Genomic DNA, 16,137 nt, shown 5'->3' on the forward strand with positions numbered 1-16,137 from the left:
TAATGTCAGGCGTGTATGTAGATTATATTATATTTTATATAAAAAGTCGATCATAATGTCACGTTTACATTAATGATGATTCAATGTTATTAGTTACTTCATTTAAAATCACAATTACCAACTACCAACTAAGTTGGAAGACGATTGAATAGACATTATAAACACTCCTCAAATAATTGCAATAGCTTTAATCGGTGATTAAATTTTATAGATGGTAGAGCGTTTAGTGTTTCAAAATAAAAGTAGAAAGATAAAAATAAATTGACTAGAATAATTTTAGTAGAAGCAGAATCAATATGTCATCATCTTTTGAAGCTACTTTTAAGAAGTGCATAAAATTGAGTTTTCAAAGGAAAAACAATCATCACTTTTATTTTCAGTGATTAGATGTTTTAAAATTTTTATTAACAATTTTTTTATTAATATAAATAGTTTACACAAAAATATAGCTTGATAATGACCTAAAAAAAATATGACAACACACCTACAATTTTAGCCCGGGTCCGAATATCCCATCGGCCCATCCCATTAACTCGAATTGGATTCAACAACAACTTATATTTATTTTAATATTTGAAATCCATGATTTTATTGCAAAGTCCAATCTCATTGACCCCACCGTGTGCCCAAATTTACAACCTTAAACAAAAACTGGACAGCGACACTTCAACGCCCAAATTCTCGCATTTCTTTATTTTTAACTCCGGTTTTACGATCTAGCCTACGCTTTTGCTGCAAACTCAACCAGTTCTCTTGCAGGTAGCATTTCTCCTTCTTTTCGATTTTCTCCCCCTTTTATACGATTCATGTATGCAATGGTTTGTGACATTGCGTGTATTTATGACGAACCCAGATGGGATTTGTTGTAATTTTCGTAAAATAATGGACATCTCGAATCTTATTATCTAAAAACTTACAGTTTCTGACCTTTTTTTATTATTAAGATTAAGATTAAGATTCCAGCTGTGGGCTTTTACTTGTGTTTTCTTTGTGACGCCGGTTCTTTGAAGTGAGTTTAATTGGCTTCTGTGTGTTGTTTTTTGAAGAGGTGATTCGGAGGCAATGGATAACGTGCTTGGATCTGGCTTCGTTTTTTTTTTTTTTATCTTTTGCTTTTGGATTTCACATATTGTGTACAATTGAAGGTCCGGATGTGAGCATATACATTTTTGGGTGCCACATTGGAGTTGGAAGGAAAGATTTACAGTATTGTCTGTGAAGCTATGATTAGTTTTATTGGATCCAGTTCGTGCGTATGTATATTAGTTGTACGAAACCCGTATGTTTTGGGGAAATTTTGGGTTTTTTTCATTTGATGTGGAGCGATTGAAACACAGAACTAAAACCAAATGTATGAAAAAATTTTGTGCTTTCCGAAAAGGCCAACTCTAATTTTTAGTTCAAGAACATTTTTATGTTACACCCTGCAAGTTGTACAAAAAGATTTGGGCTTTCTTTGCCGTGGTTCGAAGATCTTAGTTCATTTTCTATTACTCAATCTCTGCTGTCCCAATTTTGTGATTTTAATTCGATGCCATAGGTTTTCTAGGCATTCTGGAGATGCTATGTTTTGGTTTTTCGCCTGCTCTTTTCTGAAATTTGATGTTTAGAAATTTTGTTGAGTTATGGACTCTCATTTTTGTTCTGAGCATATGCCTGCGCTGATGAAGAGGTTGTAGATATCTTGTTTCGTCTGTTACCAAGTATGATCAATATGCAGATTCTTGGTGAGATTAAATCAAGAATCTTAGCTTATGGCATCAGAAGGGCAAATTGTGGACCTTTCAGGTTCTACGACTTCGGACAGGGAAAATTTCGACATTTCAGGACCTTTGCACCTCACTAAAGTTGACTGGTATGAACTAAAAGTCTTAAACTATGTCTGATGCTATCTTTCACAGCTAAGAGCCATACTATCTTACGATTCTTGGCATTTCATTATGTATTGTTCTTGTGAACTTGGATTAACGTAGCTTGCCGCAGTTAAGAGTAACTTTTCATGCACTATTTATGTTGTTTCCCAGGGACAATCCATGTCATCGAAGGTCTGTTGCAGCTAGTTTGGTTCAGAGTGTGTACATCTTGGAACGAGACCGCCAGGAAAAACGAGAAGGGAGCCTAACCCTTGCTTCTCGGTGGTGGGATGCTTTCCATTTTCAGTTGTACCGTCTCCTTATAGATGATGCTGATTCTTGTATATTCGGTGCCATCTATCAACTCACTTCCACCCAAAACAACCCTTCATCACACGAGGCTCCACGATATGTAATCGCATTTCGAGGCACCATAACCAAAGGAGATGCATTCTCAAGAGACATTGAGCTGGACATCCACGTCATAAAAAATGGGCTGCATCTGACATCTCGGTTTGAAGTAGCAATACAAGCCGTTCGACATGTGGTTGCTACATTCGGAAGTGCAAATGTCTGGTTAGCTGGTCATTCACTCGGTGCTGCCATGGCAATGCTGGCTGGAAAGAACATGGCCAAGACCGGGGTTTTCCTTGATTCGTTCTTGTTCAATCCACCGTTCTTTTCAGCACCAATCGAGAGAATCAAGGATAAGAAAGTGAAACACGGCATTCGAATAGCAGGCAGCGTGATCACGGCAGGACTGGCTTTTGCAATGAAAAACAACCACCAAACAAGCCGTTCTTTGGGGACGTTTCATGCCCTTTCTTCATGGTTGCCATGTCTATACGTTAACCCGTCTGATCATATCTGCTCTGAGTATGTCGGGTACTTTGAACACCGGAAACGGATGGATGATATCGGAGCAGGAGGTATTGAGAGGTTGGCGACACAACACTCGATCGGAGGTCTTCTATTGAATGCAATGGGTGTGCAGTCCGAAGAGCCGCTGCATCTTATTCCTTCGGCCAATCTTACGGTGAACCGCTCTCGGGCGAGAGACTTCAAAGATGCTCATGGTATTCATCAATGGTGGAGATGTGATCTGCACTTGGAATCCAAGATTTACAACTACAGTTGATGTTTATTTTATTTGTAAATCTACCCAACTTTTTACTCTCTGAAAACGTTTGCCTGATGCAAAGGCGGCTGATTCTTCTATCCATCTGCTGTACATTTTCATTTCAAGTCAACCGATCGATATTTTTTTACTACAAAAATATAAATTTTTCTCTCATATTATTTTAAGAGAAACAAACATATTTTTATATCTCAAACACCTTATTATTTTTTACGAAAGACTAAATTTCACAAAAGCGTCGCAATAAATTTATATAATTTCAGATGAACAGTGAGCGCCTAGCAGTGAAAGCCTAGAACAGATCCATCGGCAACTCCAATGGCTACCCTGCACTCAGCTCTAGCCTCCACCCGATGTGTAAAGAAATGCAGAAAACGAACCCGACCCGCCATGTCAAGCCTGGTTTCCACCTCCATGCCCGGCCCGAACCCAAAACCAATTTGCCCATCTGGTGCAGCGGGCCCAACGCTTTCTTGCTGCACAGGAACCGACAGCGGGAAGGACTTGACGGAAAATGTGGCCGTCATGTACTGAGACTTACCTCCGGAGATCTTCCCGGCGGGTATAAACAACAGACCCACCTGACTTCCGGCGTACAGCAGCTGCAGCGAGCTGTCGTAGTGAGTGAAGGCGGCGTGGTTGGGGTTGCTGATGGTTACAAACTGAGAGAAAGTGAAGCTGACGGTTGAGTTAGCGGCGGAGAATGCGGGGAGTTGGACTGCGTTGACGGTGAGTTTGGGGTCTCTTGGCCTGAAAACCGTGAAATAGACGATGAAAGCGGCGGCGATTACGAGCATCAAGAAAATGGCGGCCAGAAGACACGAGGCTAAGTTCGTGTGGGAACTAGACTTGCCCATTTCTGGATCTGAAGCTCGGTAAAATCAGTGTTTCAAAATCTGAGGGAATGAGAGTGGCCGATAAGTGGAATTGAGATGAAGCTTTTCGGAGAGATTGAGGAAAGCATATCTTAGCATTTCCAATGGATTCTGTCAAATAATTGAAGGCGATAGATACATAATGCCTGCCAGCGTTTACTGTTACGGCCACATCAATTAACTTTAATTTCCCCTTTTATACCCTTTGAAATTGAAATTTTGTATTTTTTTCAAATCACTGTCTATAGGACGGTTAAGTCGATTCCACCCGTGATAGTTTTTGATTGGTTAAAATTAATGGGCCTCACATAAAACTCATTGATTTTAACCAATCATGAGTTACACGTCGCTCGCATGATAGTACCTAGGGGTGATCACGGTGCGGTTTGGCGGTTTTTCATAAGAAGTTCAAACCGAATTGCAAATTGCGGTTCGATTATATTATATTTTTTTTGTTGCGGTTTTATATGTAAAATCGTTTTCGCGATTTTCGGCGGTTTTAAGCGGTTGCGGTCGGTTCGAGGTTTTTTTAATGATAGGTAAAATGAAAAAAAAATAAAGCTATTCAAATTATTAGAATAATGAATGAAAACTATAATAAACAAAATAAAACTAAATAAAATAACGATCAAGCGACAAAATAAAGTTAATTAACTATAATATGTTTAGGCAAGTTGAAGATTAATATTTGTATAGAGAAGCAGTAAATATATTTTGAAGAGGGAAAGAGGGGAAAATTTGTTGAAGAAGAGTTGGGAGAGAAGAGAGTGGAGGCGGCATATGATCGAATCTATTGTGTATAATGTATATACAATGTTCTATAAATATAACTCTAGTTAAATATCACTATACACGGCGGTGCGGTGCGGGGCGGTTTGGGCCAAAAATTATAACCGAACCATGGCGGCGGGACGGTTTTTATTTTTTTTTAAAACCGCGGTTATTTCAAAAAATGAAATACGACGGTGCGGGACGATGCGGGGTGGTCGGTTCGGGCGGTTTTTGAAAAAAATGTGATCACCCCTAGTAATACCCTGCGGGCGGCATGAACAATAAGATGTTTTTACTTTTCAAATAATAATAAAATATTATAAATTTTTTGTCGTTAATATCACAACTGATGCAGGAAAAAAAAAGGCCATTATATTTATGGCTTGCTACATTGTATCTTGTAGGGGAATTAGCTTGCAGAATTGTAGTTAAAAAGAATATGATCAACATGTTACACAATTGATCAAACAAATAACATACCGTGTCTATATATATATAAATTATATTTTAAAAAAAAAAAATGCTATTTTTGAAATTTCAACGGACGAGTTCTGAATCTGGAACTTCAGTTTCCATAACAAAGCTTGGAAATGCTAGAGTTATCTCCCTGAAACATATCATATATACATATATATCATCAAAAAACTTTCACTCTTTAATTTATACATTAAAGAAACATGTATGTGTATGTATAGATCTTGGATTAACCTTAAATAAGGAAGAGTCATGTTCTTTATAAGAGAAGGATTTTTGGCAACCAGTTCCTTCCACTCTTCCATATCTATCTTCCCATCTCCCTTAGAATCCACCTCTAAAAGCGTCTGCCCGAAAACAATATACGAGTAAGATACTCCATGATTTCGAGTACATCAAATGATTATATTTTGATGTATACCTTCTCGACGATTGCTTCAACGACATCATCTGAGAGAGACAACTCTGATTCCCTCAGAGTAGCAAGCACCATTTCCTTTAACTGAAATATCCAACAACCAAAAAAGGATGAAACAAACCTGTTGTAACATGAAACAAATGTATAATGTGGTAATAATGCTTACTCCTTCTCGTTCTATGAAACCCGTCTGCCTGAGATCATATAATCTGAATGCAACTGCAAGATCAGATATTTTTGTTCAAGTTCTATAATTGTTCTTGGAATTGGTATTTTGACTACAAAATGAATTTATTGTTGGTTACATGCGACTTTATCTGTCTCTGGTGCATCAGGGTGGAAGATGCTCAAAGACCGAACGAATTCTTCAAACTCAATGGCCCCATTGCGCTTAACATCAAACAGGTCGAATAACTGAAATGGGGAGACAATGAACTTAGTTTTAGTAAGAAAAATGGAGGACAAAATACCGGGGCGAATCACCACACTCAGGAAAGAACAGATAGGAAAATATGAGAGGGGATGACAATTGACAAGTGATTCAAACCCTTTCTGCTAGTACATTCTGCTTGCTACTGCGACTAAAAAGTGCAAGATAGAACTCCTCCTGAAACCAAACGATATAAAAGACAAATAACAAACTAATTGAGATTCCCATTAGCACAAAATAAAAGAGTTTACAGTTATCGAATTTTCTGGGGCCACCCCGAGTTCACAGTACCTTGTGAATCATACCATCATCGAACACTGAACTACTCAGCTGCTCGAATAGGATATACAGAGCATCTACTTCATTCACATTAACTGCAAATAGGAACAAGTCAAGATTCAGAATCCAACGAATTGATACGAACCAGGAAAATATCTCTAACATAAATGAAACTAGGAGTTCATGATTCGAGTTTGTCTGCAAGTATGCTCTTAAGATTATAATGCAATCTAACTCACAAGCTGTCTCGGAAGCAAGAATGGTGTGATAGTGGAATCCGGCCGGATGTTTGGCTTTAGACGGGCGAAAGCACCTCGCAATTGAAAGCATTATGCGGCTTTTGTCCAAGAATTGCAAAATGAAAGCTGCACAAGATTGTAGAGTTGAATTGATAGCATGATCTCATAAATAACAGTCTTAACAAAGTAATCTAAATAGGCCCCATATATATATTAACATGAAACTTCAAGAAATCGACATAACGGCCAGTTTGATCTATCCATTAGGCAAAAGGCATGATATAACCTAACACTCGTCCAAAAAAGTTTAGTTCCCCAACATCATCTTCATTCTACAATCTAGGCCAGATCCAGTGGGATAAACATTTTCCCTATAAATTTTTCGATTCCCGACTATTTCGTCAATTCGCCCTTGGACTAAATTTATAAAAAGAATATGAAACTTTGCAAAGGAAGAGGAAACACAACAAAACGAAAAGAACTCACCAGTTTACTGTTGTGGACTTGTGGTGGAAGTGTTGGCCTCTGATTCTTCATAAATGGGTCAAGCATATATTTATACTGGATTTTCTAACCTTCAAATTCACGCGTGATCAAATCTTTGATTCAAATTCTCTGACTTTTTGCAACCTTTTTCGTTATAATTATAATTATTAATGTTTCTTTTTAGGACGGTTAGAGTTTTCAACTGTCAAACTTGCTCAAACTGTAACATAAACGAGGAGAGAGGGATTTTTTTTTTTTTTTTTTTAAAATTATATGAATGAGTTATGACATTCATGGTTGACAATCAGACCGACCAAATGGTTTGAAAATGACACGTGCCACTTTATATTATATTATATTATATTATATCATATCATATATTATATATATGGATATATAATTAACTATATTATAAAATTAATCTTTCGTAATATCAACACCAGTGGATTGTGCTTATTGTAGTACACAAATTTTAAAATAGATGTGGAAATTGATATTTTACAAAGAAAAATAATACCAGTTGTCTTGACCAATTGAAATTAGCTCATATTTACGACGAAAATTGATTTTTTTTTGTTTATATTTTTTATTAAACGGATCAAATAAAAGATTATCTTATAAGAATATAATTTATAAGAGTTTTTATTTCTTTATTATTATATTCATTTCGTTCTAAAGAAGCTAAATATTAAGTATGGTTGCAAAAATCTTGAATGGGAAGAGTTTGTATTTATTATTGTGAAATAATTTATAACAAAATCATAATAAAAACTTGGTGTACACTCGGTAATTTTTTACTAATGCAATAACATACAAATTCCGTTAATCAGTAAATCACAATGAGTAAAACTCTGACAGGTGCGTCATATTGATAAAATAATCAAACTCATGGTTATTGATCAAACATGCTTTTACTCCATTATTACATTAATTTGGACTATATATATAGCGTTATTATTGTATAAAATAAAATAATATTTCGTTATTGTAATTTTTAATAGATATGATTAATTTAAAAGTTTCACCGAATGTATAATGCTGGGGGTTTTAATTTTGTTTAATAAAAATATAGCACATAGTTATAGATAAAGATATATATATATATATATATATATAATATAATATAATATTTTATATAATATATAAAAGAATAAAAAAGTAAATTATTCGGTAAAACGGCGTCGTTGGATTTTAAGGAATCGGCAAACTACCCCTTCAGTCACGTTTTGAGTATATATGTACATTTGACCTGTCGTTCTTCCGTTTCACCTTCCTTTTCGTCCGCCATGCCCTCCGCCGCCTGACAATTTCCCCTCTTTCTCATTGTATTATCAATCCGTCGCGCACCAAACCCTAAACCCTTTTTCAGGGTGTGGATGTGGCAAACACCGATTTGTCTCTTGCTCCGTTTCATGAATTGTGGCAATTGCAGCAGCCCCTTTTGTGATTTTTATTTAATTTCGTTACCTATGAATGGAGTTTAGTATTTATAGAATTTCCTTCGCAAGCTATTGCTCGTCGTCCTTCGTGGCCGCAGCGGTGACCTTTTCCTGTTTCTTCGTCGCGACTGTTTTGATTTTCCGCAAGGGGAAATCACAATCGAGTAAGTCTGAATTGAATAATTGGGGTGATTGTACACGTGCCACGAAGGAGTGCAAAAGTGGTAGCGGTGCTGAGATGATGGCGCTTTTGAATGGGGGTGAGAATGGGGAGATTGCGGCGGAGAGGCAGACCGGGGTGTCTATGATGGAGCAGTTGGTGCCGGAGATCACGACGCATGCGCTGAGTTACTTGGACTACCCCAGCCTCTGTAGGCTTTCCATGACGAATTCGCGCATGCGTGAAGCTGCCAATGATGATAACGCGTGGAAGGCCTTATTTCATAAGGTTTTATGTTATTTCAATTTTTTTAAATTTTTTTCTGAACTTTTTGATCCACGAAGCAATGCTAGTTCTTTTAGGTGTTCAATTTGAAGTGACTCTTTGGGTCAGTTTAGCTTACCTAGCGGGTGTCTTCAGTTTTCGCCGAAATTTTGTTACTTTACTTCCAGTGCTAGCAATGTAGGATGCCTAGTCTTTGCATATAACTATGGAGTTGAAAATTCTGAATTTGTTTTGAAAACCTGAGCAGTTGTTTGTAAATCATACATGATACATGCAGGAGACTTGGCAAGCAACATTTGGATGATAAGTTTTTTTTTTCCCAACTTTAGGTTGGTTACAGATTCTTCTTTAATTTGTTTAGGATGCATGAGAATCCATATGTTAAGATTCTCTTTGTTCACCTGGATTGAAATCAGGATTAGGAGGGCCATTTGATCCTGTAAATTAGAAACAAGGGAGGATGATTTCCGTTTATGTTTGCAATTGTGAGAATTGCTGAATCTGTTGCTTGACCCTTCATGGTCTAGGATTTCACTTTGGAGCAAGATCATGTGACACCACCCCATGGATGGAAAGCCTATTATGCAGCCACGAGAGCCATTGTAAACATCAATTTGGAGTTTTATAGAATAGTGAGAGACAGAGCACTTCCAGATATGGCTCTATTTTGGCTCAATGCGGATTATGTGAAGTGTTTTCATGCAAATGGCGAGTCATTTAGTGGGTATGCGTTTTCCTATCCATCCACGGAAAATTTTCAGCTCTTGCTAATTTAATATTAACTTTATCTTTATAAAAGGTAAAATATAACTGCTACTCATTATTGTCCTCTTCTTTCCTTGTTGTTTGATTTGATTCATAATCAAGTCACATCTTTTGCGCAAAGGATTTATAGATTTGTTTCTCACACCTTGCTTTGGACTCTAACTTCTTCTTTTGAAATCTAAATTCTCTGTTTAATCTTCTGTTGCTCTTTAAGGTGTCTATTTTAGAAATTTTGTTGAAATGTATGGAACTTGAGATTGATTAACGGATACTTCGTTAGGTTCTGTTACACGACATACACTACTTTTAAAGTATAAGTCATTCACTCTTTTTGCGATCCCCCTTGTATGGTGACTATTATGACATTTTTTTTTGTTCGAAAGACTAAAATTATAAATCCTCGTCAATTATATTTAGTCTGCTTGCTGCTTTGACTCATTTGCTTTTTACCTTCATGCTGTTATGTTTAACCCCGTGGACTTGGAGTCCTGAAAGATTATGCTTGGTTGACATAACCAAGTTTGATAGTCTTTTCTACATGTTGGAACGTATGGTCAGAATGCAGTGCCAGGAAGACAATCCGATTGAGAATCATGAAGCATGGAGGGGTTTTTGTCAACTATATATATATATATAATTTCAAAGTATATATATATATATTGATCACGTTTTTGTCAAGTATTTGCTTCAGCCTGTTAGTGTCTATTTAAACTTTTTTCAAACTCCCTTTGCAGTTACAATGCGGTCATGGAGAGCTGGCAGCTAGCCTTTAGCTGGGAGAATGTCGCTGATTTCCAGATTCGAGATGTCAAAACTCGGGTGCTGACAGATATGGCTTGGGTATCCATGAATGCTTACATTGACCTAGATGCCGAGGCATTTAATGTAACTAATGTTTACGAGTTCCACCATGGAAGGTGGTACATGGTGCACCATCATACCTCAGCATTGTTAATTCATGGAGTTGGTTTGCAGCTTCTTCCGCATGGATAAGAGGTTGGGGGCATCACGATGAGAATGCTTAGAGGCGGATCAAGCAGGGACAAATAGTAGAGTTGTCTCTCATACTAAAAAGAACTTTAAACTTCGTATATAAATTCCCCGAAAAATATAAGTTTTACCCCTTCTCATGGATACACTGAATGACATCTCGGCTAAAAGGAAGCTGTTCGACTCATTGAAGCTTTTGGTTCCTTTACAATTTTTTTTATGGAATGAAAAACTTGTGGAATTGAAGCTCTTTTTCTGCAGTTACACTGCATATGTTATCGTATGTGCATGCTTCGTGATAGGTCAGGCAACAGTTAAAAAATTTCTTAAAAGACAAAAAGAATGTTTTGGTAAATTAAATAACAGTGCCAAAAAAAATCCAAACACAAGACATATCCTTATTTATCAATCAAATTATTAATCATTCAATTATCTTATTATCGAACCAAAAAAAGGGACCATAAGGGAATTAGGGAAATTTGGAAGAAGCCAATACCTAAAAATATTAAATAGGCGAACTTCAATTCATAACACACAACACCCCCTGCAACATAATGCATGCGGAACATAAATTTTAAAAATAATAGTAATTGTAGATATCTTTATAGCTTATTTAATTTATTATAAAAACGGTTTAAATAATAAAAAGTAAGAGAAATGAACTTAAACAAGTGTTCATTTAATTTAAGTTACATTTTATTTTTATATAAAGAAAATTTTGTCAACTTATTATAAGGGTGAAGGGTTATGTTTAAAAAAAACATCGCACAAACACCATACAATGAGTGGAAGTTCCTGAATTGTGTGTTCTTATTGTAGTATTTTACATCATTTTGATATTCATCCGAGAATTTTATCACATCAAAACATTACAAGATTGGGGCCAAATGCACTTTATAACATAAATAATAACAGAGTGCAGAGAATTATATTTACGAAGGGCCAAACTGCTAAAAGTTTGTGCACTACTAAAAGTTTATCCATTATCCAAATCACCCTTTTTCATATACATCTATTAAAGAAACCAAACTGTTTAACTAACAACGAAAGCAACGACTACGGTAATATCATCTTTCTTGCCCCCAAAATATTCCATTCCATTTCTTAAAGACGCTTCTGTGAAAGGAGTAAAAGCTGATTTATCAATGGAATTATAATAAGCATGTTCGGCAATGCTCCTTGCAAATTGATCTGGATCTGCTCCTGCCCCTCCTAAGAAGTTGGCAACGTCCCGTATATCTTTTGTGAACAAGTTATCGAATAGGCCATCAGTGCCTAGTATAATAACGTCCCCTGCTTGTACCGGCATTTCAGAAACCTGTGAATTGATGGCAATCACAACACAAGATAACTGAGAAAACAAACGTGTGTTTGGAAGTAGTTGAAACCAAGCCTGACTCAATCTATTTGCCGGACCCTCAAACATTTAGATCTTCTTAACAGTGAAGAAGTATATTACAGTACTGCAAATACCTGTGCCACACTTGGTGTAGACGCACATTTACCAAGCTGATACGGACAATTGAAGCGACTAGTCTGGATTGGTGACTTGTAGAACTCTTCCCCATCTCTTAATAACAAGAATCCACTATCTCCCACATTAACAGCATGCAAGGACTGTTTAATAAAAAGTTAAACAAATGCCATTACATTACCTGCAAAGAGACTAAAACAAAACCTGAAATAGTGAACAAAACAAAACCTCACATGGTTTTTGAGTGTTAATATGCAAGCTGTGGAGGATCCTGGAACCTTAGTCTTCGAGTATGCCTCATTCAAGATGCGTTTAAGATTAAGATTATGATTACTTTCCACGGTAGGATAGTTTCCGAGCACTACAAAAAAATTGGACATCAGTTTTCGAGCATATTCTCCAGCATCAACACCTTTCTCACTCCAGCCTCCTACACCATCTGCCACACCAATTGTCTGCTTCTCCTCAAATAGGAAGTGAGCATCATCCCCTCGAGGATTGGACGCTCTCTCCTTTGGGATGTAAAAGGCTCCACAAACCATCTTCAGACTTCTTTGTGTACTGAAGAAGTTTGATAAAAGTCAGCTTCAGACATGCATTTTGTAGATGTTTTCGAGGAGATATAACATATTAACCAACCTATGCTATAAGTTATCCTCAAACATCCACCAGATCACATCACATGTATCATTAATCATTTCATGATACACATCGCCTAATATACTAGCGTCGCACTTACAGATATGATGTGTACAACAGTACGAGTATCACAAGGATCAATTGGATAACTTCCGCATAAAACTCCGCTTCACGAATTTAACAGAATATGCATTTAAACTACTAGAGAAACCCAGATCAAACGACTTTGAATGATAACATATTGGCATGCATTCGTACCTAGAAGCGGCCAGGTCTGTGGTGGACACTGTGCCTGCTCTCAACTAAAACAGAACTCCAGATTTTACTTCTAGTTTTTGGGAAATAACATTTACGTGCATATTAGGTCAACAAAATTGAGGTAGCTTGGGTTTCAGCTGAGGATCAGGAAAGGACACTCACCTTGCATGCATATACAGACCACAAAATCACCCACAATCATGCTTCATCGTGCCATCAGTAGCAAAATAGGAGCTCGAAAAATGTTATTCAACTCTTCAGTAACAAAAACAATATTAATAATATTTACAATTCACGTAACTTCAGCAATAAAAAGATTGGGGGAAACTTTTACTATAATTAACAAAAATTGGGTTTTGATTTTTCGGCCATTGCATCTGCCAATCTTGAGCAAGAAGATTCAAAACATAAAAGAAAAAAGATAAATTATATGCACAAATCATTCAAATGAAAGGCAAATCAGAGATGCTAAAATGCTCACGATCGACCAACAGAAGAACGACAATATCCCATATTTTTACCGCGGCGCAGGATCAGAAAAAGCTTCCATTCTTCGCCTTGTAACTGGCCAGCAGCCAAGAGATGAACACATAGGGGGACTCTTTTGGATGCACTTTCACTGGACTGGATCGAAAAATGTGAACATTATTGATTATTTCTTTGTCACTCTGATCGCGTTTCTCCCATTATTCTCTTCCCCTTTTATGGTAAATTTGGTTTTTGGGTTCATCTTACCAATTAGAGGTAGCTCTAAAGTCTAAACATAAACCTTTTATGGTAAATTTGGTTTTTGGGTAGCTCTAAAAATCTATTAATTTTAGACGGTGTAAACACCAACTTAAAGTACGCTGATTGAATTTGGTACAAACTACTAATACCATAGAACAAATGGGTGATGCTATGTGTATACGGAGGTTTACACGTTGGGTTACACGTTGCACTTGAAATTACATAAATATATTTAATGTATTTTGGAAAGATTTTTTTCAAATCAAGTGGAACATAATTTTGTAATTTCATGTGTAGTGTGTAACCTAATGTGTAAATCAATGTGTACATATAGCATTTTCCAAAATAAAATAACAGTTCGTTTCATATTTATTAGGGAAAATTGCTTTTTTGGTCCTGTATGTTTGTCACTTTGCGATTTTGGTCCTTTATATTTTCAGATTGCAGTTTTAGTCCGCTATCTTTATTTTTTTGGCAATTTTAGTCCTTTTTTCGATGTGGCGCTGACGTGGCACAAATTCAATGCTGATGTGGAGCTGACGTGTACAGTGCCACGTCAGCATTTTCGAAGAAAAAGGACCGAAATTGCCAAAAATCGAAACATACAGGACTAAAACTGAAATGTGAAAACATAAAGGACCAAAATCGCAAAGTGACAAACATACAGGACTAAATTTGCAATTTTCCCTATTTATTATATGATATAAATGTAAATAAATACAATATTTTTTTTATATTGAAAATATCACGTTTTGAGTCTAAGCCCCTGTTTGAATGGTTATTTAAGTGCTTAAAAAAACACTTTTTAAGTCAAATTTATAGCTTTTTCATAAACCCAAAATTAGAGATTAAAAAAAATATTTTTTTTAAAAAAATCACTATCAATACCAAACGGACTCTAAGATAATATTCGGTTGAGCTTCTAGAAAGCACTTATCATTTTTTAATTAACAAAACTTCACATTTTCTAGCCAATTTTTTTTAATTGCCAAGTGACTTCCAAAAGTTTTAGTCGGTTATTTTTGTTTTTGTTTTTTGTTTTTTTGTAATTTTAGTTTTTTTCTATGTGACGTTGATGTGGAACCAATGCAGTGCTAATGTGGAGCTGACGTGTATATTGTATAGTGTCATGTATGTATTTTCGAAAAAAATACTAAATTAACAAAAATCAAAACACGCAGGACTAAAAGTGAAATACGAAAATATAGACGATCATAGATTCTTAATCACAAACATAAGGACCAAAATTGTAATTTTCTCAATTTTTTATACTCAAAATCCTCAACTAATCCCTGGTTGTCAGTGACAAAAAAATTGCTTACAAATCATACCATTGAACTATTTTTTTATTGAATGCCAAATTTATTTTTAAAAAGTCTGATATAAAGCAAATTACCCTGTAATGTAAATCAAATTATCAAACTATAAACTCCGATATTTTTTACATAAACAAACTATACATACACACAACATATATATATATATATCGGAGTATTGGCTAGTATTAAATAACCTTTATACTAGTGATTATAGCACAAATATTTCGTGCATATACAAAGAAGTGGACATAATTTATTTATATTTTTTATAGATCGTAAATTATTTATTTCTGGTATCCGAAAGGTTGTGCAAACCATTCCACTTTCGGTTGAGGTTAACGTTCATTTACTTAAGTATTATATGAATTTTGTGCCCCAGACGTAACATTATAATGCAATCTCAGTTCATTTACGTACAAGGCATTCATTCATTTACGTACATCCATTTGATATATGCTTTGCGGGGAAATATTCATTTTATTTATAAAACTCATGTTGATTATAATTAACTCTTAAATTATAATAATAAAATTATATAATAATCTAAAAAATATATATGGAATAATAAATAAGAGATGGAATTTAAAAAAGTTAAGTACGTATACATACGTGCATATATATTTTAAAAGGGGATAATTAAAAAAAAGATATAGATTTCATTATCATGTCATCAAGTCAGCTTGAATCAACTGCTTAGACAAGTACTGGCATGTTTATTGTTAATATGTGATGAGTTACACTTAAGTAAAACTTCAGGTGCAGCATAGTATTTGTCTCATATTTGAGAAATATTAAATTGTAAGTATAACACTATCAAATACTTCAGATAAAAGGGTGCATCTCGCATAGCTTGCATTACAATATGGGGAGAGTCAATGAAATAATTGATTGGCTAGTTGTGGAGCAAAGGATTTTGCTAGACCTACACCAACATATTGATGGCCATTTTAAAATATTGGATAACAGGAAGAGATAAGATGACTTTGCAAAAAAAAAATAAAAATTAATTAAATAAATAAAATTTAAGGTCAAAGTGAGTCTCTTTATTCTGAATACGATAATTCAAAATAAATCAAATCTCCCCGAATATAATTCGAACGTACAACCAATAGATTA

General features: G+C 35.5%; 5 protein-coding genes across 11 annotated transcripts; 2 read left to right on the plus strand and 3 right to left on the minus strand.

The window, feature by feature from the left end:
* Nucleotides 1–689: 689 nt before the first annotated feature.
* On the plus strand, nt 690–3,098 carry LOC140872785 (GDSL esterase/lipase At4g10955-like). Its single transcript, XM_073275672.1, has 3 exons — nt 690–759; nt 1,721–1,855; nt 2,025–3,098. The coding sequence occupies exons 2-3, from the start codon at nt 1,755–1,757 to the stop codon at nt 2,989–2,991; spliced, it is 1,068 nt and encodes a 355-aa protein (XP_073131773.1). The 5' UTR covers nt 690–759; nt 1,721–1,754; the 3' UTR covers nt 2,992–3,098.
* A 91-nt stretch (nt 3,099–3,189) lies between these two features.
* LOC140872808 (uncharacterized) lies at nt 3,190–4,012 on the minus strand. Its single transcript, XM_073275700.1, has one exon. It carries the CDS (start codon nt 3,846–3,848, stop codon nt 3,270–3,272), a length of 579 nt encoding a protein of 192 aa, XP_073131801.1. The 5' UTR covers nt 3,849–4,012; the 3' UTR covers nt 3,190–3,269.
* A 982-nt stretch (nt 4,013–4,994) lies between these two features.
* On the minus strand, nt 4,995–7,081 carry LOC140872750 (calcineurin B-like protein 8). 2 transcript variants are annotated; one of them, XM_073275635.1, is made up of 9 exons: nt 6,964–7,081; nt 6,478–6,603; nt 6,251–6,333; nt 6,077–6,136; nt 5,835–5,943; nt 5,696–5,748; nt 5,533–5,613; nt 5,346–5,458; nt 4,995–5,244 (listed from the first exon to the last, which is right to left on the minus strand). In XM_073275635.1, exons 2-9 carry the CDS (start codon nt 6,566–6,568, stop codon nt 5,175–5,177), a joined length of 660 nt encoding a protein of 219 aa, XP_073131736.1. In that variant the 5' UTR covers nt 6,569–6,603; nt 6,964–7,081; the 3' UTR covers nt 4,995–5,174. The 2 variants fall into 2 exon arrangements, with proteins under 2 accessions (XP_073131736.1, XP_073131735.1); XM_073275634.1 differs by lacking the exon at nt 4,995–5,244 and having other exon boundaries at nt 5,251–5,458.
* A 1,121-nt stretch (nt 7,082–8,202) lies between these two features.
* Nucleotides 8,203–10,857, plus strand: LOC140872778 (F-box protein SKIP8-like). The gene is made up of 3 exons (XM_073275660.1): nt 8,203–8,850; nt 9,375–9,571; nt 10,347–10,857. The coding sequence occupies exons 1-3, from the start codon at nt 8,437–8,439 to the stop codon at nt 10,603–10,605; spliced, it is 870 nt and encodes a 289-aa protein (XP_073131761.1). The 5' UTR covers nt 8,203–8,436; the 3' UTR covers nt 10,606–10,857.
* A 720-nt stretch (nt 10,858–11,577) lies between these two features.
* On the minus strand, nt 11,578–13,619 carry LOC140872799 (probable protein phosphatase 2C 80). Of its 6 annotated transcripts, none has more exons than XM_073275688.1 (5): nt 13,495–13,607; nt 13,136–13,228; nt 12,310–12,637; nt 12,076–12,219; nt 11,578–11,920 (listed from the first exon to the last, which is right to left on the minus strand). In XM_073275688.1, exons 2-5 carry the CDS (start codon nt 13,144–13,146, stop codon nt 11,636–11,638), a joined length of 768 nt encoding a protein of 255 aa, XP_073131789.1. In that variant the 5' UTR covers nt 13,147–13,228; nt 13,495–13,607; the 3' UTR covers nt 11,578–11,635. The 6 variants fall into 6 exon arrangements, with proteins under 6 accessions (XP_073131789.1, XP_073131791.1, XP_073131790.1 ...); XM_073275690.1 differs by adding an exon at nt 12,974–13,043 and having other exon boundaries at nt 13,136–13,602; XM_073275689.1 differs by lacking the exon at nt 13,495–13,607 and adding an exon at nt 13,455–13,471.
* Between the last annotated feature and the right edge of the window lie 2,518 nt (nt 13,620–16,137).

The sequence above is a fragment of the Henckelia pumila genome, unplaced genomic scaffold (genome assembly GCF_033568475.1).
Source record: "Henckelia pumila isolate YLH828 unplaced genomic scaffold, ASM3356847v2 CTG_477:::fragment_1, whole genome shotgun sequence".
NCBI classification, from domain to species: Eukaryota; Viridiplantae; Streptophyta; class Magnoliopsida; order Lamiales; family Gesneriaceae; genus Henckelia; species Henckelia pumila.

Coding starts and splice junctions, on each gene's coding strand:
- LOC140872785 (XM_073275672.1), top strand. CDS start 1,755: ATGGCATCAGAAGGGCAAATTGTGGACCTTTCAGGTTCTACGACTTCG. Junction 1,856..2,024: donor CACCTCACTAAAGTTGACTG/GTATGAACTAAA, acceptor GTTGTTTCCCAG/GGACAATCCATGTCATCGAA.
- LOC140872808 (XM_073275700.1), bottom strand. CDS start 3,848: ATGGGCAAGTCTAGTTCCCACACGAACTTAGCCTCGTGTCTTCTGGCC.
- LOC140872750 (XM_073275634.1), bottom strand. CDS start 6,568: ATGCTTTCAATTGCGAGGTGCTTTCGCCCGTCTAAAGCCAAACATCCG. Junction 6,334..6,477: donor TCTTGCTTCCGAGACAGCTT/GTGAGTTAGATT, acceptor TCCTATTTGCAG/TTAATGTGAATGAAGTAGAT. Junction 5,614..5,695: donor GTTTCATAGAACGAGAAGGA/GTAAGCATTATT, acceptor TGGATATTTCAG/TTAAAGGAAATGGTGCTTGC.
- LOC140872778 (XM_073275660.1), top strand. CDS start 8,437: ATGGAGTTTAGTATTTATAGAATTTCCTTCGCAAGCTATTGCTCGTCG. Junction 8,851..9,374: donor GGAAGGCCTTATTTCATAAG/GTTTTATGTTAT, acceptor TTCATGGTCTAG/GATTTCACTTTGGAGCAAGA. Junction 9,572..10,346: donor AATGGCGAGTCATTTAGTGG/GTATGCGTTTTC, acceptor CTCCCTTTGCAG/TTACAATGCGGTCATGGAGA.
- LOC140872799 (XM_073275685.1), bottom strand. CDS start 13,565: ATGTGTTCATCTCTTGGCTGCTGGCCAGTTACAAGGCGAAGAATGGAA. Junction 12,220..12,309: donor TATTAACACTCAAAAACCAT/GTGAGGTTTTGT, acceptor TTTATTAAACAG/TCCTTGCATGCTGTTAATGT. Junction 11,921..12,075: donor CTACACCAAGTGTGGCACAG/GTATTTGCAGTA, acceptor ATCAATTCACAG/GTTTCTGAAATGCCGGTACA.